Source organism: Drosophila serrata, unplaced genomic scaffold (assembly GCF_035046125.1).
Source record: "Drosophila serrata isolate PLE 108 unplaced genomic scaffold, ASM3504612v1 contig_241, whole genome shotgun sequence".
NCBI lineage: Eukaryota > Metazoa > Arthropoda > Insecta > Diptera > Drosophilidae > Drosophila > Drosophila serrata.
In genome coordinates, this window is record NW_028257139.1 from 4,402,372 (window position 1) to 4,429,678 (window position 27,307).

General features: G+C 44.4%; 2 protein-coding genes and 1 long non-coding RNA gene across 7 annotated transcripts in view; 2 read left to right on the forward strand and 1 right to left on the reverse strand.

Annotated features, from left to right (window-relative positions):
- The window catches only part of Glut4EF (Glucose transporter 4 enhancer factor), a 128,308-nt gene extending 102,986 nt beyond the window's left edge, over window positions 1-25,322 (forward strand). For 2 of the 5 annotated variants that reach the window (XM_086832020.1, XM_086832021.1), the window contains exons 5-8: window positions 5,406-5,450; window positions 16,036-16,127; window positions 20,347-20,514; window positions 20,586-25,322. In XM_086832020.1, the coding sequence (XP_086688146.1) occupies window positions 5,406-5,450; window positions 16,036-16,127; window positions 20,347-20,514; window positions 20,586-21,522 (1,242 nt within the window). In that variant the 3' untranslated portion in view covers window positions 21,523-25,322. Of the gene's footprint in view, window positions 1-5,405; window positions 5,451-14,985; window positions 15,930-16,035; window positions 16,128-20,346; window positions 20,515-20,585 lie in introns of those variants that run through there. The other 3 variants (XM_020958596.2, XM_086832023.1, XM_086832022.1) reach the window with 2 other exon arrangements.
- On the reverse strand, window positions 16,567-20,206 carry Art4 (arginine methyltransferase 4). The gene is made up of 5 exons (XM_020958597.2): window positions 19,237-20,206; window positions 18,843-19,177; window positions 18,225-18,783; window positions 17,755-18,165; window positions 16,567-17,687 (listed from the first exon to the last, which is right to left on the reverse strand). Exons 1-5 carry the CDS (start codon window positions 19,442-19,444, stop codon window positions 17,602-17,604), a joined length of 1,599 nt encoding a protein of 532 aa, XP_020814256.2. The 5' UTR covers window positions 19,445-20,206; the 3' UTR covers window positions 16,567-17,601.
- On the forward strand, window positions 21,892-25,322 carry LOC147643926 (uncharacterized). The gene has a single exon (XR_015271476.1). It is a non-coding gene; the product is annotated as an uncharacterized LOC147643926 (long non-coding RNA).
- Window positions 25,323-27,307: the final 1,985 nt, after the last annotated feature.

A 27,307-nucleotide genomic window follows, 5' to 3' on the forward strand; every position in this document is an offset into this window, starting at 1 on the left:
CAGAAGCAGGAGCCATGGCCAGAACTGTTCAAGAGAGTAAGAGAGAGGGACAGGAGTGGCACTGGCTTTGGCTTTGGCTTTGGCTGTGGCTGTGGCAGTGGCAATGGCAGTGGAGCCACCGAGTTGCACTTGAGGTTAAAGGCAGCCAGAAAGCGAACCCAAAAACTGAGTTGAGCCAAGGGGTTCGAACCTGTGTACAAATACTCAAGATGCAGCCCCATTTGGTACTTCCTTTCGTCTCCAGCCCCCTGGTATCCTGCTATCCTGTTTGAGTCTTCCTGGTGCCCCAACCGTTTCCATAAAACCCATATGCTCGAGTTGAATGGATTCTTTTGGTAGCCCGCCCGGCTTTTCGTTTGCATGTCTGGCAGGACCTTCTTCATGTTTGCCCTCTGCCCTGGCCAGATTATTAAAATTCCTTCAAATATGAATTCGAATTTCAATTCAATAACGAAGAAGCAATCCTGATCTAAGGATATTCGCCAAGGCGAAATGAAAGGAAAGCTTGAATGAAACTATTGCTGACCTAAGTCTTCGCCTTGACTTATTGCATTGTCAGGACGACGAACGTCAAGGCATCAATTTTCACGGGAACCTACGACGGAAGGGTATATTCCCTAAAAAGGGGAGCTTAAATAAAACATGACCATTACCGATGCATATTAAATAATATATTGAGCCGGCCATTAGCCGAGATCGTCGCTCAACGCTCAACGCTCGCTGCATTTTCATAACAAAACAATTTACAAAAGGCCACGGCACAAAAACCGGAAATCCTTTCCAACTCGCATATGGCACGCAAAACGAAGGCAACTTTTCCACCATTTCCACACATTTTCCACTCGCTGTTGTTGTTACTGTTGTTGTTTGCTGGTGGGTTAGGTGCCCCGGAGCAATTGTTACTGCGGCTGTGTTGCCGCTCCGCGGAAAATTGCCGCTTTTAATATTACCTTTTATTTGCAATTTCTGTGCTTTTTTTTTTTGTGTTTTTGTGGAGCCTTTTGTAATAATGCAGTGCGCATGTAATAGGAGCCAGGTGCCACAGTGCCGAGTCGCCTCCATGCATTTATATTCGTATTCGTACTAGTATTCCCCATTGCAGCAATCATTTCAACCTAGCCAGCTCGCTTTCCCGCCAGTCCGCTTTCCCGCCGTGTTGTTGTCATCTGCCACAATTTGTACGCTGTTATTAACTGACATGCTTGCAAAGAGGATTTTTTATTTAGGTTTCTCCTGTTTCGGTTTTCATTTTCCCTTTTTTTTCCTATTTTCGTTGCCTTCGTAGGATTGCCCGTGTGTGCTATTCAATATTAATGGCATGATACAGGGCAATGTAATATTTTACAGAGCTTGTCAATTGCCGGTAGCTGGGAAATGAGTCCGTTTTATTTGCTTTCCCCGCATCGATTCATTTTAATAATATGTTCTAGCTACCCAGTAATCCTAGTTTGTCTAGAACACTGCAAGAAAAACACTAAAGTTTTTGAAAGAAAGCAATGTTTTAGGGGCTTGCCTTTAGCCACGATTAAAATTGAATCAAGAAAGATAGAAAATTTTGATTTTATTTTATTGATATTACTGTTAAAAGCTATCTTCTTTACCTATTTAAATTAACATTAAGAACGCAACAAGTTCATTCCTAGAGATATTTATAATACACCTTATAAATCAGAAATAAATATTCTTGAACTTGTTATCGTTCCCTTTGCTATCTTCAAAGCTCTATCTATATCTGTTTCTATATCTGCCTGAACTTGAGTGCGTTTTTGGCCAAGAAATTCAAGTTCTCTAATCGGACATTGAACCGCCAAAATACGTACATTCTGATTGGAAACGATAAAGCCGAATGGAGTGGAGTTTACTGCGCTCTTATCTGATGTTGACCTTCAGTTGAGGGAAAACTGCGTTTTTGCACCGGCTGCCTTTGTGCTTAGATACTGCACAGGGAACAAAAATAACACAAATAGAAAAAAAAGTGGAAAGTAAGCCGGCAAATCCCGCATTCATCACACAAATATATATAGAGTGTATAGAGTATAGAGTATATATCTGCGAAAGCAGAACCAATCAAACGGAGAGAGAGACTTATCGCAAACCTGATTATATGAAGGCGACCCTTGGCAGACTTCTTGGCAGCTTTGGAAACAATTGGGGTAAACAATAGTAGGAATAGTTCTGTTTGCTCTTCACTTTACGATGCAAATTGTTTGAGGGAGCTTCGTCTTATCGGAATGACCGTAAACTAGACAATGTCTCACATGACAGAGCCAGGAAATGTTGGGGGTTTGGGGGTTGGAAACTGATGGCTGCGAGTTCGTTGTCATCAAGGTCGTCGTTTTTGGCCAGTCGAGTGTGAAACTAACTGACTGGGTGGGAGGGGGTCTGAAAACGCGTGCATTGATAAGCTTCCCAGATCCATGATTCAGGGCCGCTTATTAGCACTCATTATTTGCCGCAACAAGTTTGCATCGACGACGACGGTGTCGGTCAATGACCTCGGCTTGTGCAGTTTACACTATAATTAAGTGCATTAGCATGCAAATTAAATTTAGTTTAATTAAATTATAAACAATCGTTGAGCGAAAGCTCGTTCCTGCCGCTGTCGAAGAGTCAATGCACTTGACGCTCCAAGAAATTGAAATTGAAACAAAACAAACAGCGGCGCAAAAATAAAACAAGAGCTAAAGCGACTCGCTACGAATTGAGATTTAAGCGCTATCTCCTTCCCTGAGCATATACTCCCTCTCTTTCGACCCCCCTCTCTGTCTCTCTAAAGTGTGTTTAATCTGCTGGCAAAGTTTCATTGACTCGCTTAGGCAAAAGCTGCAATTAAAATACAAAATTTCAACAACAAAATAAAAAAAGGGGGTATAACGCAGTTCAAGATTATTTACGAGCTACGGCGAGAGCCGCTTGTTAGTCACGTTTTTGCAGCAGACGTTGCCCCGAGTTCACTTGATTCTAACCGAAAGAAACAACAACAACAAACGAATGGTTAGTAATACTATATAAAACACAGACTAAATAATATGTACAGTGAGCAAGTGAAATGACACAGAAACAAATCACAAATCGAATGACACAGAAAATGGTAATTTGCAAGGCAAATCGAATTCGGAATCGGAGAACTCGAGGAATTTCCTTATAGAGGTCAAAGCTGATACGTGCTCTTTGAGTCACTTTTTTGTAAACCCCCCAACCGTTAGCTGCAAATGACCTTCAATGTCTAGACATATTTGACAAAAAAAGAAAAACAGCGCAGCAACAAAAAACCCCGAAAGGAAAAACACAAACACTCAGACACAAATAATGCGTGATTCTGTTGGAAAACTCATTGAGTTTATTCAACTTGGCCAACGCCCCCTGCACCCACAGGGCAGTGGGTGATGGTGATAGGTTTTAGCCCGGCAAAAGGACCTTCGCCTTTATCGCTAACAGCAATTAGCGGCGGCCCAGATAAGGGAATTACGCAGCCACAGCCATGAAATGTTTGATGTCTCTAAAAAAAGAAAGGGAAAACTAAAGCCGCTAGAATTTTAAGCCCCAACGAAAACAATAAACAGCATAATCCTTTCACGGGAGGCTTTTATGATTTAAGATTTAACTTTTTGCCCTCAATGCGTGCCAATGACACAATAAAAGTTACCCGGGCAACGCAGCCAGCCCAGCGTTACAGGGATCCTTTCCAAATGAGCCTCGTGCACGCAGGGTCCCCGAAAAAAGGAGCTCGTAGTGGCAGACGTAACCGAATCCGAGTCCTAGACGCCAACGCCAACGCACCTTGTCGCCTTCGTCTGCCTTTGAGCCATAAAAATGCCAGCAAGCAGCGTGGCAGCCAAATGGGGCAGGAGCTGCCTGGCGGGTGGCACAGCAGAGAGCCAGAGAAAGGGAAAAACCAAAAAGGACACAGTGTGAAGACTAGGAAGATACCTGGGAAAGAATTTCCAAAAGGTATTCTAAATTGTTTGCCTAATTTTACAACAAAATGACAGGATAATTGAGAGTAATAATCATTAATGAGAGCTTAAGTTCTAAATCCTTTAAAGGATATTAGATTTATTTATCGAATCTTTGATTATGTAGTATAAAAATAATATAACATTAAGATAAGTCATATAAATTAAACTCTGTCAAGAGTATTTCCACTGCCTTCACCTTTCTTCTGGCTATCCGCCTGACTGCTGGAGTGCCCCCAGGGACATCCTGTGAAAAGTGCGTGAGCCGGACTCGTTCGTTCAGTGACTTTGAGTCCCTGTCTCCCTCTCTGCCTCTCTCTCTCTCTTAATATTTTTGTTTTTGGCCCAGCAGGAGGCGGTGGCTCGGCTCCAGCCTCCTTTCTGGCCCAGTGTCAATGGCATTCGCGAATCGAGGTTGTTGGACCCGCACTGTAGCCGCCGCCTCGCCAACGCAGAGTCCTCGTCCTTGGTCCTCGGCCTCGTGCTGTGCCATATTTTTAGCCTACTTTGCGGTGCCAGTGCCAGGGCCCCCAAGTATATTTAGAGGTCAATTATCTTGGCCAGGGCAATCCATCATTGGCCAGAACGCCAACGCCCGTGCGTATGCAACACTCAGCTCCTGTCCTGGCTCACCTACCCGCGGCTAATGATGAGTAATTTCGTTTCATTTTCAGTCCGTGCCACGAGCATCTTTAATAACAATTACGCCCTGAGACTAATTTAATCGCAAGCCTTTACTTTCAAAGGGAGGTGTGAGGTTATTCAACTTTTGATTAATGGCGGCGCATGCATGACAAATGGCCGACGGCTACACTGCACTTGTAAATTGTTGATATTGTTTTTTGTGTTTTGCCTCTGCCAGTCATTCAATTAACTAAATTTATAACTCCGACAATGGCTCATGCATTTTGGGGTATTGTTTTCTCAATTAAAACCCCTTCAATTTCCCAGAAAAAAAGCCACGGCTTAGCGAAATAACATGCAACTCCTGGCTCCAGCTCCTGCCCGGTAATTAGCCGCAGTTAACACGACCAATTAGGACCGCTGGCAGAAATCATGTCAATGCCTCGCACTTATCGTTAATCAACGCCGGCAAACATGAAAATGGCTAAAGAAAAATCGCAGCGATAAGGATCGCAAGAAGAGAAGGAAAAATGCAGTGGAAAATCGCAATTTGTTTGCTCACGGAAAGCCATCGGTTTGACCCCGACATGGTAAACTTGGAAATGGGAGCACGAGGCTATCTCTGGGGGGGGGAGGTGGGTGTGGGAGGTGTGGGAGGTGTGCCAGTTTTTTGTGTCATTTTCCTCCGGCCTCGCAGAGCTGTGTTCAATGCCAGGGGAAAATCGAAACTACCTGCGGATAAGGGGATATACGATTATGCTGAAAACTTTTCGCACAAATTTTAATTAATTTTTCACCTCTCTCTCTTTTTCGACTCTTTTTTAGGTGAGTGCCATGGAGTCTATTAGCCCTGCAACTGCTGCCAAAACTGTGAGTTAACTTTTCAGCCGCTTAAATGCCCCGAGCAACAATAACAGAAACAAAACACAAAAAAAATCGAGAAGCACTTTACAGTCAAAAGGAAAAACAAGAAAAAAGGAAAAACGAAAATATATCGAGTGGGGCTTACAAAGTTTGCCGTAAAAAAAGAAAACCCCTCCATTGAACGGTTAACGAACGAAAATCGACCCATTGAGCGAAGCCAAAAAGGCAATTTAAGCGCCTTTTGTGCACATCGCGTATACGCCGCATACGCCGGCTCTGTGAATCCATTCCTCTCCTCCTGGACCTGGTCCTGGTCCTGGTGCTGGACCCGGGTCTGAATACTGGTTGCTACCATACAACTCGGCTGTCCCCGGTCATTACGAAAGTTATTCATGCGAACTGTTTGCCCCGGCCATTACATCAGCCGTAGAGTGAGTGAGTGTCTGGGAAAATGCGGAAATTTCGGCGCTGCGAGGAAAATTTATGAAAATTGCCATGTGCCAGAGACTGGTCCCGACTAGATCGCCACCCGATTCCATTTTTTTTTATTCACTTTCGCTGGGTCGAGCGGGTGGCAGCTGCTGCCGGCCAATTGCCGGCCTTTATTTGGCCCGAACCATTTGCATTCCGAGTATTCGCCACGTCCCCATGTCCAGGCACTTGTCAAATTGTCAATGCAAATGCCTCGCCACGTCCACTCGACGGATATTCTATCTATCGGCGTTGAATTTCAATTAAGTTTCATTCGCGAGCTCTATAAATTGCATTTGACCGATATCGGATCGAATTGGGGTCGCTGTGGGGTTTTACTCTGAGTTTTCCAACCCCTGTCTGAGTGGTGAATCTGATTCCCCGAATCGCATTTGGCACTACCTACTACCCCCTCAGTGGCCAAATTATGACAACTCCTCCAAGTCACGAACTCCTCGTCCGCATATCAAATAACAATTGCTCAACATTCGAGTGGAAAGCTAAGGAGGTAAACAGAGACCCAACCGACCGCAAGCAAATTGAATTAATTAAGAAACGTGTATTATATTACCGAATGCAGGGAGGAATGGTCCAAGGGGGGGCTTCTTATGATAAAGCAAAATTAATATAACCTTAAAGGGAAAGGGGAAAAAGCTAATGCTCCCGTTAAGCTATGCTGAATTATTAAAATGATTTAAGCTGCCAAATTGCTTAAGCAATATTTTCCTTCTACTTTTTCTTATACTTTATTTGACTTTTTGGTTCGAGGATATCCTCTGGCGCTGCTTCGGGCCCTTAGTTTTGGGTTTTATTGTTCAAGTCAATACAGAGTCAAGAGAGAGAGAGAGGTAAAAGAAAGCAAAATTCTAATTAAAAATCTTCCGGCATTTGGGCATTTTATCTAAACAGGAAGAGCTTGCCGCAGACAGAGCACAACAAAGTCCTGTTCCACTGAGGGAGAGAGAGAGAGTGATAAAGGCGACACTTTCGCCAGAGTCCTTGCCGCATAATGAAAAGTCTTCCGAATTGGGTCAGGCAAGAAATTAAAAAGCTCCCCTTAGTGGGTTTTTTTTTTGTCCTGGGGAGCGAACAAAGGGAAAAGTTAAGTTGGCAACTTCAACTTAAAGCTGCTGCCGTTATCATTCGCAATTAGACGCGTTGACACTTGGCCTCCTCCACCCGTTCCTGGTACTCAACTTGGCCAACTTTTCCGACTTCTCTCTCTATCTCTCTGGGAGTGAAAAGTGGCAAGTAAAGAGCGAAAAGTTGAGTCGGCCATCCGGCTTCCAGATTTCCGGAGTTGCCCTGCAAATTGGATGGTTAAGTGGGAACATCTGCCGTGGTGGCGGAGTGTGTGCAGCAAATTGAATATTTAAATCCTCAAACTGAAAATCCTTGCATGCGTCAAATTGAAAAGGGTTTGTCCCGGGCCATGACTCCTTTGCCAGCATAAAATATGCAAAGAAAACGGAATGGAAAGGAAACAAAATTATGTTTAATGCAGCGTTTTACCCCAGCTATTTCCCCCCTTGTTTTCCCATTTCGTTTTTTTTTTATATTTGTTTTTTGCTTTTGTTGTTTTGGAAATAGAAATTGCTTTCAAATTTGCTTACATTTTTTATTTCTCTCAAGTCTCAAGTCCAACTCGTTGTTTTTCTCGTTTATTTCTTGGCTGCGTGCGTGTTCAATTTGCAAGTGCAATGGAAGTGAAATTGAAATTGAAATTCACCCCGCCTGCGGCTGTCTCTATGTCAGGCTGAGTCTCTGTCTCTGTCTCAGTCTCAGTTTTAGTCTCTGTCTCTCTCCCTCTTTCTCCAACCATCTCTTTCTGGTTACTTGACTGTAAAGTTTGGGTTTTGGTTTCCACTTTTGTTGCGGCTGTTGTCGCTGTTTATGCAACCTGCCGCTGCCACTGCAATTGGCAATTGGATTTCCTACTTGCTCTCGAAATCAAAACTTTGTTTTCCATATCTACATATATACCTAGATATATAGGGAAGTAATCATGCGAGTCCAAAGTTGATCCTTGGGACTTCTTCTACAAGTTAGGTAAACATCTGGTTTCGGGGCAAAAGTATGCCAAATCAGCAATTCAATTCGCAGGACTTTGTTAACAACTTTCCCCAGCATTTGCCTAAGTCCTTATTAACCCATTTCTATTCCTTCTTTTTTTGTTTGGCCAAAATGCAGAATGTGTCCGCTGCCTTACCTTAGCGAGGATTAGGCCCTGGCGCTCTCTTCAACATGTTGCACACGGCGTATACTTGATATGAATCGGCCGGCGAAAGCCGATTGCCACCATGTCTAATTTGCTGGCCATAAGCAGCTTACCAACTTTCTCCTCGCCACCCCCCCTCTTGCTTTCCTTTCTGGCCATATTAAAAGGCATTTTAAACATACCCTCCTTCTGCTCCTTTTTTATTTCTGGCTAAACGACAACGACACAACTTTTGAGTGGCGCATAATACCTGAAAAGTAATGTGCCGATATCGGCCGTCCTTGGGGAAATGATAGACTCAAACTCAAACTGGCAGAACCTGAAAAAAGGCTCCAGCGCAAGTTGATTATATTTCGTATTTCAGTTTTTTTTCCCCTTGGTCATTTCAAGTGTTCTTCTGCCGTTTTGCGCAGTTTTTCCGTCAGTTTCCTCCTTTCTGTTGGAAAATTATTAGATGGCCATTTTTCCGGCACGTGCTTGGCACAGCCCCAGCCCCGTCCTCGTCGTCCTTCGTCTTCGAAAAAGGCATCAAGTTTTTGTCAGGGCCAGTTTACGAGGCGATTGCCTTTGGGGGCCAAATTGAAATGTGCCTCGGGAGAGACCCAAATGGTCTTCAAATGGCTCAAGAGCCTGAAATATGATAGGAAACGGGCATCGCTCTTCCCTCCCCAAATTGAGATATTTTCCAATTTACATCTCCGGCGGAGCCATCGAAGCAGTGCAACATAAATTCCCAGATACAATGTGACATCGCTCGGATCGCTCTATATATATATATATATTTGTGTGTGTGTGTGTGTGTGTGTGTGTGTGTGTGTGTGTGTATAAGATGCATCTCGAGTGGCGTTTGTACACAAAGCGGAATACGCTTGACCTGGTTTAGTTCTGCATCCTCCCGGCACTGGCGGCACTGGGACACTCTCCTCCTCCTAGAGGAGGCCATCCCCTAGATTTCTCTCCCTTGCCTTGCAGCATACATAAATTTGGCCAAGTACAGTTACTGCCATGTATATATGCTCACCATCAGGCCTTGATGTTGGCCCATTGTTGTTGGCCATGTTTTTGTTTCGGCAGCCTTTTCGCTTGGCAATTGCAATTTCGCAAGGTCACCCAGGCGCAAAGTGAATTCGCTCCCTCATTCTCTCTGTCTCTCTATGTACACATTCATGTATAAATATAGTATATATATATCTGATGACCCAGTTACTGGGACCCCTGGCTTAACTGGGCCTGCATTCTGGCCAAGGGTTTCTGGGTCACAGTACAGTTTAAGCCGGAGACAAGCGCAGCTTCCACTTGGCAAGCCAAATGGCAGTCAGTCAGGCTCAAATGAAAATAGATGAGGCCCAAGGCTCACCCCATAAATATGGCTTGTACGAGCAGAGAGAGAAAATGTGGTTTAGTTTTGTTTGATAATTTTAAATAGTGATTGATTCGAATTTCAAGGACTGTACTGAATTCATATTTAAATATATAATATGTTCAGGACAGCTCTTAAGTCCCCCAAGTGACCTTTTAATTTCAAACCTTAGCTTTTTATGATTGAATATGGATCTGTTATTTTTTCCTCTGCTAGGTTGTAACTCTTATTTGTATGTGTACTTTTGATGAAGGTATACTTCATTCGAACTGTGTATGAGTGTGTGTGTGTTGTGGAAATGTCCTGGCTGCCTGTCACAAAGTTTGACATTCCATTCGCCCCGTAAGCCAATTACTTTTTAGGTCCAACGTCCAGCCAAGTCCATCCGCCTGGCAACCACCAACCACACATCTTGTTAAGGTCCGTGTTGATTAGGACCGTTCCCAGGCAAGAGCTGGGATGGGGAAGCAGCAACCCATTCAAGCTCCATTTGGCAATTACCGCAGCAATAAAAGTCAACGGCAAGTGCAGCCATCCACACATTTTATTAGCAGCAGCAGCAGCAGCAAAGGCAGGCAGCCCTCTCTTGCTACAATTTACGTGTGTCAAATAATAATTTCGTTGTCCCGGCCGCTTATCTCTGGGACAAGTGAAAATCCCTTCCTTTTTCCAGACCCCGACCTGAAAATTTACATTTTACAATTTACGAAAATTTTTATGTCATAATTGGATTCAGTGTGGGCCATTGTGTTGCTGCTCCTCCAACACTCAACCCCAGGGATGTGACAATGAAGAGCGATAACGGGTGGCGACAGAGCCGGATAGCTGGCGATGGGTGATGCGGCTTTAAGTTAGGGTTGCGGTGGCCATTAAGACATGGCCCAAGTATGCTTTCTGATAAGGAATTTAATGCCCCAACAGGGCTCGGAATAAATTGAGCGTGGCTTGGATATTGTCGTTGCTTTGGCAGACATGTTTAGTGGAGCACAGAACTAGTCGTCGGGGAGGGACGATGTACATTTTTTTCTTGACAGCAGCAAGCGGAACTCATTTCCACTTCCTGGCTGTTGCATACCCTCGGGCTGACCTGGAAAATGTACATCTTTTTCGAAACGTTGCAATTCAATCTAATTTGCTGAACATAAAAATTGAGGCAAGTACACATGAGCTACACATTCGAGTTGTGTCGAGTTTTTCGGCAGCATGTTCCCCCTCAAGTGAACACAAAGTCGCCTGTTCACGAACTTTTCGCATAAATTTTATATACAAAACGTGTTGTCATGTGTGTCTCTGTGCGAATGCACAGGAAGAAATGCAAGGTCCTTAGGATCAAGGATTATTTGAAACTATTTAAAGAGATATTAGCTTCCTTAAAGAGGCCACAATATCTTGTTTTTTGAGAAAACCTTAATTTATAGACGTACATATATCCTTTTTAGGCTCCAATATTTTCTCCGAGTGGCTGCCTAGCTCAACCCTTAAGCCGCGATATCTAGCCAGTTTCTTTTTTTTTGGCCATGTCGCTGGGCCATTGTGATTCTGTCTGCCTGCCCGCCGCACTGAAAATATCAAAATCAACGCCATTGTCATATTTGTTGAATGAATGAACACTCAACCTCAATTTCAGCTACCATCGTTGCCGCTGTCAGCCTTTTTTCCCGAGCTTTTCCCCAGCGGCAATGACAGTTTCGCGTGTGTTTGTCACATCAGTTATGCATATGTGTTCCAAGCTCCTCATATATTTATGACACTCCACTCTGTCACTGTCTGTGGCGGCTTCGAATGCGAATCCAAATGCGAATGCGAGTGCGTGTTTTTATTTAAACGCAATCAAATTAAGCGCCCAGCAAATTGGCAAGGCCATCAGCATTGTGTAATCAAGTTTACAAATTCTCCACCACCACCGCCCCTCCCTTCAAAAAAAAAAAGGTGAAAATCAAAATACAAAACGTAGAGCAACATCAAACTACTCATTCAACCCTCCCCCTCCTGAAAAGAACCCAATTTGCTTGGCGGAGGCAACTCGTTACTAAAATAGCATTTCCCGAGCCAATGTGTGGGCCTTGGGGCCGATGATGAGGTTGATAAAGTCACCGAAAAAGTTTGTTGAAAGCCCCAACCGAACGAACACCCTTATCCGATGTGACCCAATTTTTGCTTTGCTGCCTGTAAACACAGCGATAAGACTTTAAAATCAACGGCCCACATGCAAACCGCTGCGAATTCGATTTGCGACTCAGAGGTACATATAGGATATAGCCATATATATATGTATAGCCTCCCCTGGCAATGCAAATTACTGAAATTGCCATGACGAACTTAGGCCGCTTTAATGGGCCGCACAAAACCAGAGACAGAGAGAGAGAGAGAATGAAGGGAGAAAAATAAATACAAAAATGGAAGCTCTTCCGGTTCCTCCCTGGGGGGGCGAAAACATAATTTGCGTTGCCTACTTTTGTGCGCGGGATTTAGAGGAACAACCTGACAGCCAGGCGTTGAAGTATAAACGGCGCCGCGAGTGCAATTCGCATTTGCCGGGCATTAGGCCTTATTAGGAGCAGGGTATAAACCTTTTTAGCTGGCACATTTTCCTTTGGGGCAGGCTGGCAGGCAAATACCTGGCCTGTTATCTATGCTATTTTCGGAGTCAATAATTTATGCTTCCGCTCCATTTTTCCCCCATTTACGGCGCTATGTTGGCCTTCCAGTGACCCAATTCCGTTAACAGTGCAACCCGCACTCGCTCTTTGACTCACGGCAAACTCTCTTTCTCCTCGCAAACTCATGCTCTTTGGCTGTTAAGCTGGCCTAGTTTTTCCTGGCCACAGTTAACAGAGCAGGCAAGTTGGTGTTGCCTCTCAGCAAGTGACGTTTCATGTGGCACGGACAGGGACATACTCCCAGAGAGAGAGAGAAATCAAGCAGAAGAGAGAGTAAGTGAGGGTGTGTGTGTGAGGGGATGTTGTGTGTATACATCCCCTCTATATACTGTTGACCCAATTCCGCGGCTGTCCTTCCACAGCTGTTCTGATTTCAGTTTCGATTTCGGTTCGCATTTCCGCTTTTGTGTATTTTCGGCCCCGCCAACTCGACGTCTCTCTGGGGTTTGGGGTTGTTTATGCTGGCTTGGGAACTGCGGACTGGGAAATGGGAAATTGGGAAAGCGCCAAGATGAACAGAGAGCGCACGAAAACAGGGAAACTTTTATTTACCCCACGCACGTACATGCCGGGCTTGGTTTCGGTGTGGGGGAGTTTTCCCAAAGATGTGTGTGCTGCTGTCAAGTAAATTTTCATTGAATGCGACGCATTGGGGTTGGGGAAAGGGAAATTGCATGGCAACACAGGACTGCCTGAACTGATAACGTCAAATAAATCGATAAAGAATTATTAAGTCCTCAAATTAATAAGGAAGGATGTGCTGCCGATTGATCACATCATCATCATCAGGGGAAATATTTAAGCCACTCTTAAGGATTAGCCTCCAAGTACGTTCCCCCGAGTAAATACAAAAATATACTTACTTATATTGAGAGTATACTATATATACAATGATAACCGGGAAGGAGAAGGTCCTGGAACTGGCGCCAGTCGGCCAAACTGCCCCACTTTCCACATCGCTGCCGTCGCTTTCCCTGCAAAAACGACCTTAAAGAAGATTCATGTTATGCCGCCCACTCACATTGCCTATTTATGTTTGCCCGGACCCGTAGCCGTAGCCGTAGCTGTAACCGTACCCGGAGCCGGCTTCCTTCCCGCTGTTTTTCCTGCCAAATCAGGACATAGTGCGGTAGTCATTGCCGCCGTAATGCGCACACTTCTCAAACCGGGGGTGGAATTTTATTTCCTGCTCCAGCAGTGATCCGGAGCCCGAGCCCAAAAGTTTGCCAGCTGGAGTTCTACGCCGGCGAATGGTTTTCTTTCATTAGCAAACAGGCGTCCCGTCCCCTCATTAGAGCCGAGAAGGATAATTAACACGCACCAATACACGGGAACGTGGAACGTACAGCTTTCAGAGACATAATTCAAGCTGCTTTAATTTACTTTCGCATTCGACTCACTTGGCAGGTGGCAGAGGCTAGGGGATGGAGGCGGATTGATAGACCGAAACGATTCCAAACTCGTTTCCGCATTAATTGAATATAATTGAGGAGCAGGCGTCAGCTGGGAATTGAAAATTACGCATACGCAGCGTTTGACAAACGATCCATGCTTATCGGCCGGCGAAAACAAAACGATGGCATTAATATAAACCCCTTTTCCCAGACATTCCCGGCCGCCTTAAGATGCCAGTCACGCAGGCGAGCAACTCCGGAAAACTGCAAACGGAAAATGGCAATGGCAGGAAAACACTTCCCAAGTAGTCACACATACACACACTCGCATCTGGCAACAATTGCCTAGTGTGTGCGTAAATGTGCGTGTGTGGCAGTCGCTGGCCTTTATTTATGTGCCAGGATATGCGTTGTATCCTGGCCCCAGAAGTCTGGCCGCAAACGAATTACGGCCGCCCACTAATTGCACCAAGTTAAAACGAAAATGGTGTAGAACTTTCAGCTTTTCGCTCACTTTTGGTTGCCTTTGGCAGTTAATGTTACACCGAAACAAAAGGTTAACATGGAAGATTACCAGTAAAAAAAGAAAGGAAGCCAAAAAAGGTTAAGCTGGAAGATTAATAATAAAACAAGAAGGGAAGCTAATTTCAGTAACCAAAATTTCTATACCCTTGCAGGGAAAATCGCTCATAACTCAGTCAAAAATCCATTAATTTTCAATCGGAAAGCTGTTCTATGCTAACTTTTAATAGATAAACAAATTTGCATACTCAGTTTTCGATTACAAAAACTTCAAATCTTTTGTCAAATTTTGACAATTTTAATGATTTTTGAAAAATTCAGAAAATTTATTTTTCGACCGGACATGGCTAGATCGATTCAGCTTTTGATGCTGATCAAGAATATATATGGTTTGTAGGGTCGGAAATGGTTCCTTCACTGCCTTTCATGCTTCTGACTAACATTATAATACCTTACAAAGGTAATATCAAATAGGACCAAGTTTTGAGTTATCAAAGAACAACCCTTGACTTATTATGTACTAAAAAGCAATATTTTATCACTGCGAACCCTAATAGTTAATTAAATTGCATTCAATAATATCCCTATAAGCTCTTAATTTCATAAATATAATATAATAATGAACATAATTCCAAATTGGTCAAAACTTCCTTCCTATCTAAGGTAATGTTTTTTCCCCGTGTACACTCACTCCTGCAGATGAGTGCCAACCACGTGCGTCAACAATTTACGCCGCTTAAGTAGCGCTGGATATTTATGTTTATGATTACGTTGCGGTTCGCAGCTTCCCCGAATAGCATTCAGGCGATTCCCTGCTTGCCTCGCATACGCATTACGCATACGCCGCATGTGCCCTGTGTGAAAAGTGCTGCGGCTTAAGTGCGACCAACAAAAGCGGGGAGGGGGCTGGCGAAGTAAAAGCCAACGAACAAAGCACTCTCTCTCTCTTCTTTCATCCCCCCCTTCCTGGAAAAATCTCAAACCAAAAAGTTGTAAACAAATCGTTAATCACTCCTACGCCCGCCTCAAGGACAGAACCGAAAAGTGAAAAGCGAAAACTCAATTTTCAATTTGGCCCAGCTCGGTGGCACAAGGACAACAATTACCAAAGCAAGGACGCAATCGGCGGATGCCAGTGCTCGCAAAACTGTATGTAAGCCAGAGCCGCCGAGTGTATTAACTGGGTCAACTGGCGGCGTCGCTGCCGGCGCAGCAGCTGCAGCGCTGCCCTAACCTTCAGCATAAAGCGCAGCATAAATGCAGGCGCATAAAAAGCAAGCAGCGCGACGACGACGACGAGCAAAAAGCTGAGCGCGAAAAGCGTGTCAAGGCGAGCGGCAAACGGAGCAAAGCGACCGCAAGGTGACCCAGTAAATAGGCGGGTGGTTGGGTGGTAGGGTGGCTGGGTGATCTATGTACTTTGGTTTGGGGCTGGCCCCCGGGGGCGGATGCTCGGGCAAGGACGCGAAGGCGTACCGGACCCGGGACTGTTATCAGTGCAGTGCAGTGGCGATGCCGCCGCCTGATGCCATTCGTGCGGCATCGTTTGCCGCTCGGGCGAGTGTCCAAGGATTCAGGCAGCCTGCCAGCCAGTTGCATTGTCCGCACCAACACAGTCGCACTTGGCACCGGGCCGGCACCGGTTCGAATCGCGCTCCAGCTCCTGTAATTTTTTTCGTGCTCGCTCGTTGTTCCATCGCGGTTTTCCCTTTACCAAGTATGAATGCCATGGCACTCAACTACTACGTGGAGCGCAGCGATTACGAGAGCTATGGCGGTGATAGTCCCATGGTGGATTGCTCCTCGCGCTCCTCGTCGGCATCCTCAGAGGATTCCCTGCTGCAGTCCTGTTCCCGCCAAGTACGATAAAGTTTCCCATAGCTTTTAAATTAAAGACCCATGTGTAGACAAAAAAAATACCTATAAAATCCTCTAATTTATATATTTTTTCTCCATCTCTTTGCAGTCCAAAAAGTTCCGATGCGTTTTTCCAGGATGTCACAAGGTGGAGCCCGATCAGAAGAAAATTGAGCGTCACATTAGGAAAGTGCATTTGCGGTAAGTTGACGTACTACTCCTCCTCCTTCCCCTCATTCTGATGGGTATTAAGTGGTCGGGGAGGCGTTGAATACGCGAGCAGCAAGTGGGGCGGGCCTTGACTTAGCCACCGCATCGTCGTGGGGCTGGGTGCCTCGACCTTCTCCGCAAGTGGTTCCACGGGAAGCCCGAAAGTGGAGCACTCGAGCGCAGTAAGCAGGTCACACGACGAGTGCGCTGCTCCTCGCCTCGCGAGCACGCAGATTACAGTGCGCACACACCACCTGCAGGCCAAAGTGGGTGTAGTGCAGCGCTTTTGAGGCCAAGGTCCGGTCTCCAATCGCCCACACACGATCCGCGCTGAGCTTTGACACCTGGCAATCTCGTTTCCTATGTAAATCAAAGGGGGTCTGTGGGGCTCAGTCAGTTAATTCCATACAAAGAAAAAGACGCATTGGGGTTTCGTTTTTTGTTGCTTTTACTTTGACATTTTTTGTTGTTTCTCTCTCGCGGTATACGTATCTATATGTATATAATATGTTTATAGTTATGTATGCAGTGTGTTTGTTGGTGGAGTGGTTGTTATTGTTTCTTTTGTTGGCAAACGAACAGCTCTATAAAGTACAGTACGCATATAGGATGCACAAGAATGTGTGGTGTCGTGTTGGGTGTGTGTATATATATTTAGGTATATATATTCTTATATAGCGCTTGGCAGGCTGGCAGCGATCTACGTCGGGATCCGGGCAGGGTGACGGAAGTTGGGCCAAAAGTAAAACAGCTTCGCAATCGTAATCGGGGGCAATATATGTATAATCTCTCGTAACTTAGCACTAAATCCTATGAGCAATTTCTTACAATTTGAATCGAACTAAGGACTAAACACAAAAACACAAACACGGCCGACAAGTACAAGTACGAATACAAAAAAATTGAAACTAGATGGAGAGAGGTATACACAATAAAATATATATAATAACACACGTAATATAGATACAATCTGAATATGTTGGTTTGTTCAAAGCTTTTGCAATTGGCATATTAACTAAGAAACTTCCTGAAGCGCAGAGTCCCGTGTGGGCTAGATATCGCGATTACATTTTTCGCTTACGGTTTAAAAACACTAATTACTATCGGCTAAAATTAGCTTAGGCTTATTAATATGCTGCGTGTTCTAAACAACTACATTAGTCTGCCTTGATTTGTTGATTGTTTTGTTGGTGGCTGGGATTCCTCCGATAAATTAAAAGAGCTTTAGGTCTGTTAAATAGAGGGGAGAAAGGGTTGAACAAGTATAAGGAGGATCGGATGAGGGAAAAGGTGTGCGGAAAATAATTTACACTTTTCAATAAATAACCTAAGCATAAGCATAAAAGGGCAATAAACAAAGAAAGGCTGACAAAAATAGAACCAATGATTAAAGTTGAGTTGACTTTGATAGCATAGAGAATTCCCAGATAGATGTTAAATTATTCGATCCGACGCCGACACCTTCTTAGTGCGGATGCATAAGTCCGTGGGTGATGTCCATGCCATCCCCGATTCCATTGACGCTGAGGCCGCCGTTTAGCATGCTAGAAGCTGGGTGGAAAACACACACATAATTAGTTTAGATCTCTCTAAGGGAATAGCCTTGAAAAGCTCTCACAATTACGCGATCCCTGAGTGTCCATCTGCGTCCAGTACTGCTCAGACGGACTCTGCGTACTAGTCCCCGGCGGCGCCTGCACCGGCGCCCCCGTGTACCGAAAATACGGATTCTTCAGGTCCAGGGTGTTGCTCGACGAGATCAACGTTCCCTCGATATGCAAGTCGATGGTAACATCGTACGACTGCCTCCTGTTCGCCTCCAGCAGGACGCGGCCTGTCAGCGTCTGGCCCTGTTTAATGAAGATGGGCATGGGCAGCAAGCAGCGCACCTGATACCAGTGCGTTAGGGGCGCTGTAGGCGACGTCGAGAGCCATACATTCTGACTGCTACCGCTGAACTCCACGTCGAACCAGAAGGCCAGTCCGTGACAGATGCCTGTCTGCAGGATATGGAACTCGAGGGGAATATCTGTAGGCGAGAGAAAAGAAAGTTAGAGAGACCACTTTAAGCCATGTGGGAGCACTCACCTATCAAATGCAGATCGTCCTCCTTATCGTTGAGAAAGTCGCACACGTGCCGCACCGACTTGGCCATGCAGATGCGTATGTCGAAGGTGTCCACGATGGGCTGTCTGAAGTACTCCTTCATGCCCTCCTTGTGCAACGTGGTCAGGTCGACGCCGTGGAAGGCCGACTGGTACCAGAAGTTGGCCTTGTTGTACTGTTCCGAGTAGAGCGACTCGTCCGAAAAGGGAGCTATGTGCAGGTCGCCGTGCGTGGGATACATTTTGCCATTCGGCTTCAGCCACTTTCGGGCGTGCAGATAGGTCTCTAGCATTCGTTCGTTGTAGAGCATGTAGCCCATGGGCTCCGATACGATTACGTCCACCTTCTCCGGCAGCTCGATCTCCTCGATCTTGCCCGGTATCACAGAGATCTTGTGCTGCACGTTGTTCGACTCGACCAGCTGCTGGGCGTACTGGGCCATGTTTGAAGCCTCGATGGCGTACACTTTGGCGGCGCCAGCCTGCACGGCAAAAAATGAGAGTATGCCGGAACCGGCACCAACGTCCAAAACGACCTTATCCTAGAAAAGCAGGGTTTTGTAAGTTAGAGTTCCTCTTGATGGCTTCAGCCAACACGTACTTGAAAGTCAACCGCATTGCCCAGTATGGCCCTCTGGTAGGTGCTCGTCCTCACATAGTCCTGCATCATGTTCTGCTGCTGGCTAAGGTAGCCGTAGAACTGGAAGTACTGCGAGGCGGACGACTCCTCGGTGCGTTGCGAGAACACGGACTTGGGCCGCAAATGCTTTACGTTCTCCACCACCTTTCGGAAGAGCTGCTGGTCCTGGTCGCTAGCAAATCGCAGCACCAGATTGTCCGCGTCCAGGGAGACGGCGTAGCTCCGACGTCCCATCTGAGCGGCATCCGTGTCGGCGGCTATCATGTACTCCTTGAGCACGTGGCTTCGGTCATCATCTGGGGAGAGCATAGGGTTAATGGGGCATCGAAAAGGAAACTTCGCTAGAAACCCTTACCCGGCACAATGCGCAGCACCACTCCCTGGGAGTCGTAGCTGCAGAGCAGCGTGCAGCTGCCCTTGTATTTGTTGGTGAACTCCAGCTTCTGCTCATCGGCGATAGCGCTGATCACCACGCCGCTGAACTGGCAGTTGCTGAGCGGGCAGACGACGGCGGCGGCGGACAGTTTGCGGGGCTGCGACTCTTCGGGTCGCACGCTGGACATCTTGGCTGGTGCTGTGGCTATCTCTGCGCTTTTCGCAACTTTATCTGGGGATCACAGCCCTCACTTTTTCTCCTTTTTTTCTTAATTGACAATGTAGGCCGTGCAATACACACACGCGCGCACACACACAACACACAAACACAGAGGCAGACAGACAGACGCGCACTTTTTTCAGCGAACTTTTGCAACAATACAGAGGCAGGCAGGCTGACACGCGAATATATATTTCACCTCTATCTGGGAACTTTTTGCACAACAATGGTAATTGGCGCGCTGCTCTGGCTTGGATTTGTTGATTTTGTATTGATTTCACACGAAACGTGCGTATTTTTTTTTGCAAAAAGTTAAATTAGTGTGACCGTTCCAGAAATTGCTTTTGAATATCAATATGCCGATATTTTTGAAGACATAATTTGATACTTTGCCTCTGGGCACTCTTACTTCCGTGGCTGTTATTTAACATTCGACATCTTAGGTGTCAAGATAACAATTTTACAGATACATGGGGTAGAATTCTCGTTTTTGGGGTCGAATTCTCATGTATAATGTTAAATTCTTAACATATATACGTAATATAAATTCAAATGTATATATGATTTATTATATATTGTATTAGAGATATAATTACCATGCTATATATTTTTGACATAGTAACGCACGTGACACAAGGGAAAATAAACCAGTTTTAATACCGTTGCTGCGCGCTGAAAGGCATTTCGGGCTGGTTGGCAACGCGAATGCGGCAATGCAAAAAACAAAGAACAAAAATAACGGTCATTTGAAAGGGATGAAGTTTTGAATTTGATTTATATATAAATTAGGTTAGGTACAAACTAAGTACCAGTACCTTATGCAACACCGACTTCAAGAAATGGTTTTAATCAATTTCCTCCGCTTTGCAGGAACAATGACTGCGAGAACGAGGAGGAGTTCTACTACACGGAAGACGACGACGACGACGAGGTAAAGGCGCCCAGCCTGGCCTCCGAGCCGACGCTCAGCCACCGGGACATGGCGCGTCCGCCGCACGAGGATCCGGAGTACCAGAAGCAGATCGTTGGCAATTTCAAGTGGGTTTCCCCTTCGCCAATGGATTTCCATCTAAAGCAGCAATTCTAACCCACCCCCTCTCTCTTAACAGACAAGGACGCGCCGGGAGCCACAACAACCACCTAAGGCAGCCGCATGGCCGCATTATCAAGTGCAGCAGCAGCATCCCGAGCACCCACCAGCAGCAGCTGCAGAACAACAACACCAGCTGCATACCCACTTCGCACCTGGCCCACCACAACTACACCTGGCCAGCGGCGGCGGCGGGCGGTGGCACCGGCACGGTCACCGGGGCCGGGATGGGAGCGGGACTGGGTACGCCCTCTGCAGCCGCCTCCTCGCCGCTGAGCAAGCACGCTCGTTCGTCGTCCAACCGTCTGACCCACTCGGTAGCGCCATATCCATCGCCGACGAACGTCCAGCAGCAGCACCAGAGCAGCCACCACACGCACCACCACAACTATGCCGGCAGCAGTGCCAGCGCTACCAGCAGCAGCAGCAACAGCAGCGGCAGCGGCAGCCCGGTGATCCACAGCAATAGCAGTGCCAATAACATGCTGCAGCAGCTGTCGCAGCAGAATGTCACGGTCACGGCACACCACAGCCAACAGCAGCAGCCACACACGCAGCAGCACCACCAACAGCAGCAGCACCACACCCAGCACCAGCAGCAGCATCAGCAGCATCTCCTGTCCAGTGTGACGATCACGCCCAATTACCATCCGGCGCAGCAGCATCCCCACCAGCAGCTGCACCATCAGCAGCAGCACATGCGGCCGCATCAGCATCCACAGACAACTGCCGGCAACCTGGTTGCCCACAACAACACCCACAGCAACAGCAACGGCAGCAATCCCCTGCAGCACCTGGCGGGGCAGCAGGCGGCGGCCAAGCACACGCCCCACTCGCCCGGCAAGAGGACGCGTGGCGAGAACAAGAAGTGTCGCAAGGTGTACGGCATGGAGAAGCGCGACCAATGGTGCACCCAGTGCCGGTGGAAGAAGGCTTGCAGCCGCTTCGGCGACTGAAAGCGGCAGAAGTCGTCGACGGAGGCGGCAAACCAGGCGTCGGCGCACATCTCCAAGGCAGCAGCAGCATCAGCATCAACTCCCCATCCAGCAACAACTACTCCGAATCCGAATCTAAGTCCAAATCCCACTCAGAGTTCAAGTCCGAGTCCAGCGGCTAGCAAGTTAACCACCACGGTGGTGCGGCTGGCGGCGGAGGTGGCTGCCGGCAAGCAGTTGCCCGCCTCTTTGACCATCAAGACGAACAAGCGGTATGGCGGCGGACAGGTGCATCCGTATGCGGTGACCGCCAACAGCAACACGATCAGCAATCGGCCGGTGCGTATACGCAGTGTGGCCACCTCGGTGATTGTGGCGCCCATTTCGTCGATGAGCCAAGCGGAGCAGGAGGAGGATGAGGGCGAGGAGGAAGAGGATGAAGATCAGGAGGAGGATCAGGATCAGGCAGAGGATGTGGAGGAGCAGCTGGCGGAGGCGGCGGATCAGGAGGAGGAGCAGGTGGCTGCAGCCAATGGCCTGCTGGCCTGGAGCCGAGCAGCCGCCAGCCAGCATCAGCAGCAGCAACAGCAGCAGGCTCAGGCCGTGCTGATGCAGGGCTAAGCCAGCATCCTGCATCCTGCTTCCTGCATCCTGCCTTCCTGCCTACCGTCGACCGTCTCCCGCCGAGCTCTGGAGGATTGTGGCTGCTGCCACCGGAGGAGGAAGCCCGACAAATGCGAAATGCAAACGAAAAATGGTCTCTTCTTATTTACTCTGCATTGAATTGTGCACCTTAAACACGTAACGGTATCTCTTTTGTTGTTGTGCAGGTGTTCGCCAACTGCCGTGCAAATGTTGCTGACAGCATTTGCGCCCGGGCAACATTTGCAATCTACAATAATCTAATTATTATTATTATTATTACTATCATTATGACTATTATTACAGTGCGTAAATATACATATAAACCTATACAATATTTATTTATAAAATGACTTTGTTAATTCTTATGTTAAAAACAAGCGAAACAAAAAGTAAAACAAAACGAAACAAAACAAAGCAAAATAAGCAACAGCAAACCAGCATCAGTTGGCAGATTTTTATATACAACAGATCTAATACGTATATGCCAGCTGTTTTACATAAAACAAGTACATAAAAAAAGCAAAAGAAAAAACAGAAAAAAAAAAACAGAAAGCTAAAGAAAGGAAAAGAATGAAAGGATTCAAACATAAACAACAAACAAAAACAAAAGAAAAGAAACAATATTTAAAGCAAATATACATTTGATTTTTTTTAGTTTGTAAGAAATCTAGTAAATTTTTTTCTAGTATTAAGTGCAATTTCTGTTCTACTTCTCGCTCTAAACAAAGAAAATGAAAAGCTAAAACAAACTCAAAACAAAAAAAAACTAATCAAAATGGAAAACTATAAAGCAGAATATTCAAAACGAAACGAAATGAAAACCTAAAGATATGCAGATATTAAATATTCAAGGCGTTGCATCTACACATTATATAATAGGCATAAACGACAAACAAATAGTTAAATTACTTGCATAATCATTGTGTAATTCAAATCCAAAAGAAAGCAAAAGCAAAGGCAAAACAAAACCGTTTAAACAATTTGTATGTGTGTGTTAAAGCGCTAAGAGTTAAGTATTAATCAAACTTCATGCATACAAGGACGGCAATAGAGAAGGACACACAGCTAAATAATCTAGTTAATTAAGCACCCAGCAAGAGCACACCCGATACACCACCACCACCACCCAAAGGTCCACAGACTGTCAAACATCCATAGAACAATTACCCAAACCCGAACCTAAATCCCAGCCAGAACCTAGATCCCATGCTACTCTGTAACATATAGACATTACGAGCAACTTAAACTTAAATGTAGTGAATTTTAAACAAAAACCAAGCAAGCAAGCAAACAAACAAACAGCAAACAGACACAGACAGGCCGACGACAGACACACTGATAACTGATAACTGATGACAGATAACAAACAGCCGAAGGATATAGATCGAAGCTAAAGAACAGGAACCGTCAAAATTTCTAGATTGGAGCCAGAAGGAAAAACGTTTTTCAAACATGTTCAAATTTTTATTAATACATTGTTAAGTTGATATTTTCTTAAAAAACAAAAACACAAAAACGAAAAACGAGAGAAATTCGTCTATTGATTAATTTGTAACGAACTTATGACTAAAATCTAAGATTTAAAGATTTAAAGATTTAAACTTTAAAATTTAAACATTTAAAATTTAAAAACAAAAGAAAACTTTTTGCGTTGTGCAACTGTTGTGAATTGTTCAAATTACGGTATACACATACAATACAATGACGTCACAAAGAAAAGACCCAGCGAGGTTTGCGAGGAATATATATATATATAAATATATATCTTATATAAGCATATATAGCAGATATCGATATAGCTGAGATCGAGAAGGGAAGGCAACTTACGGACGAAGAAGGAAAGATAAAATACACAAGGAATTCTTAACCAAATTGGAAGTACAAACTAAAGTCTAGAATATGTAAATATAGTACCCCCCATACTACACAAACACACACACGCGAGTGCGGGCATAGTGGAAAAGCGAGGAAAATGGAAAGGAGAAAAGCAGTGCAATGGTATGGAAGGAACGAAGCTGAACGAGAACTCGAGATTGGAAAAGCTAGGAAATGAAAGATGAGATACAGAATGAAGAAGGAAAATTTGAGCTTAAGTGTGGCAGCAGCTTTAAACAGCTTCTTGGGAAGGAAAATGGAAAATGGGAAAGGAAAAGCTAGGAGGGGGAAATCAGAGAAAGAAAGAGAAAGAAGAATTGAAAGAGAACGATGAGCTTGAGCTTAAAACCCGTAAGGAGAAAACACGCAAGCGATAATTTCATTGAAATTGTTTGCCGTGATTTGAATGAAATTCATAATGGTGGCCATTTTTTGAGTAATGCGAAAAAGTTTAACAACAATTTTTTTACACTTGTATTTCGTTTTTATTAATACTATATAAGTTTAAACAAACCCACAACAACAACAACAACAAGTCGGAGGAGTAAAATGCAACCTGAGAAAATGGAGAAACAAAAAAATACATTTTACTTACTTTTTGTCTGTCGCCCAACGCGTCGTGTCGGGCGTCTATTCTTTATTACGATTTATGATTACGAGTATGATTATTGTCATCATTATTATTGTTTTTTTCTTGCTAATTTTCGTGCACCCTACACACAAACACTGACACTGACACACCCCAAAAACATTACGTAGCTAAGTACGTACACTCGATCTATTTCGTTGCGTTCTGGAAATTATTTAAACTTAAGCGATATTTTTAGAGAAAAACAAAAACAAACCAAGAAAGCAAGAAAGCAAGAAATGAAATGAAAACTATCCATTATTATTATAATTATCGCTAATATTTCTTACTATTTTACGTGTACGATTACCATGATCGCGAAAAGAGCAAGAAATCGCAGGTGTTGTCCTTGACCTCACCTGAACCAACAACAACAAGCAGCATCGAAGAGGAGTGACAACAGAGGAGAAGGATTCAGAATCAGAATCAGAATCGAAAGAATATATTCATAGATCTATCAGCTCTAATCCATCGAAAGTGAATGCTAAATAGATTCATTCAATAGCGAGAAATATAATATTTCTTTTTTTAGTTCTTCTTTTTTCTTGAAAAGAAAGCAACACAACAACAACAACAACAACAAGAACACCCATTTTATTAAAAAAAAAACAAACAAACAAAACCAACAAAAATACAATTGTTATTTATAATTAAACAAAACAAAAACCAAAAACCTTGTTTTCATTATGATTTCTCTTCTTTCAGTTCTATGTGTGTTTTAGTTTAGTTATTTATCCTTGTGTTTCGGATAGATCGTTACGACTCACGACACCTGTTACCTGTTTCCCCTCCGGAAGACGATTGAATGCATTTCTCGAACAGTCACGGTTTCTCCCAGGGTCTCAGATGTAGAACAGATCGCATTGCATAACTTTCGAATGCTTCAGATACATATATACATATAGATAACGTTCTTTTGTTGACGATCTACAGATCTACGGATAGAGAGGTGCTTGCATGAAGACCGATGCGTTTATATCTATAAAAAAAAAAAAAAACAAAAAAACATAACTACAAATTATATATAATATCGGGCATATTTGCCTCCGTGTACGTGAAAATTGTATGTGTAAGCAGATAATATGCATGTAGATGGAAACTTATGATATTTCTTCTGATACTTATCGTCGTTATTGATGTGTAAACATAACATAAACTTAAGCTAGGAAGCTGGGAAGGATTCGGCAAGGATTCAAAGCTCGATTATAATTAGATATCTCACGGCAGCTGGCGGCCGGAGGAGCTATGTGTCTCCGGCGCAGCGAATGCTGGTTCAGCGCGGTATGTTGCATCCACTAAACGATATAACTAAGTAATTGATACTTGATACATTATATACATATATATACAGTACATTTAGGTGTGCAGCCATAGGGGGCTAAGGGATATATCTATATATCCGTTTTGCGGCCTGGTCTTTGTCTTTGTGTGTGTGTTGGTGTTCACCCATTTTTTGGATAATTGGATAATTGGAGAGCGAAATTAGTTATAAAAACCACAAAAACTTAAAAAAAGAATCTAAAATGAAAACAAAATTGCATTCAATATAAGGCTGATTTATTTGACTCGTTCATTTTGATATATAGAGACACACCTGACACACACTCGACACACACACACACAACACACCGCACTCGCGCTCGCATATCAGCCAGGCAGCTCTTACGGTGCTAGACATTGAGAACTCCATTTAAGATTAAGTGCATTAAATTAAATTAAATTAAAGCGGTTAGTTTAGTGAGTATCCAGCAAAAGACTTGTGCATCCTTGATTTAGCTGCGTTTACACCATCACAATCAAAGTCCTTTTCTACACTCACTCGCACCCCTTCGCATTAAATCATTTTTCACCAACGATTGGCGATGATGATATGGATCGAAGCTGCTATCTGGGATGTAGGATCCCTAAAGGATAGAGTAGAACGAAAGTAGTTGTTAGAATATGAAAGAACAAAGCGCTCTACACTGCCAGCAACGAAGCATCCATCATCCAAGTCCAAGGAGCTGCAAAGGAATCGAGGTTATCAATCTCGATTCAATATTTTTGCAGCTCTCACGCCTTTCTGCTCGATTCATTCAATCTGCCTAGAAAACTCACACACTCACAGAATAAAATTTAATGAAAGCAATACGCTGTTTATACAATCAAGTATCCTTTTGTACTTTAAGGGATAGTGTCACCTCTCTCATGCATCGCACACATTCGCCATTCTTGTAAACTGACTGATACTTCAAACAAAAAACAAAAACAAAATATTTAACATACGAAGCGAGAATGATGAATCACGGGAATCAGTAATTGTGAAATCATCTTGCATAGGGCATCGTTTCAATAATAGGTTCTACATAAGTTTTTCTACCCAAGAGTTGTTGTAACTTTTTTACATATTTAAATTTATGATAATTGGCAAAGGACAATTGTTTTGATACTGCTGCGATGAGAACTTCGGCCGAAATTGTATTCAATTATTTTGCATTGATTGATTAATTGATTGGCTGGCTAACTGAAACCACTAGATGTCTTCAAAATTGGCTAAAATGAAAGCAAAATCCTGATTTTCGAAAACAAAGACTTTTTGTTCTGGGGCGATCGAGACCCAGGAAATTCGGTTAACAGAAATTTCGAGGAAATCCTAAAAATTTAAAATTAAAAAAGAAA

What these genes read in the sequence shown, in the direction of transcription:
- Art4 (XM_020958597.2), bottom strand. Translation starts at nt 19,444, where the DNA reads ATGTCCAGCGTGCGACCCGAAGAGTCGCAGCCCCGCAAACTGTCCGCC. An exon ending in GCAATGCGGTTGACTTTCAA is followed by an intron (nt 18,784 to 18,842) that starts GTACGTGTTGGC and finishes CTGCTTTTCTAG; the next exon opens with GATAAGGTCGTTTTGGACGT. An exon ending in GGACGATCTGCATTTGATAG is followed by an intron (nt 18,166 to 18,224) that starts GTGAGTGCTCCC and finishes TCTCGCCTACAG; the next exon opens with ATATTCCCCTCGAGTTCCAT.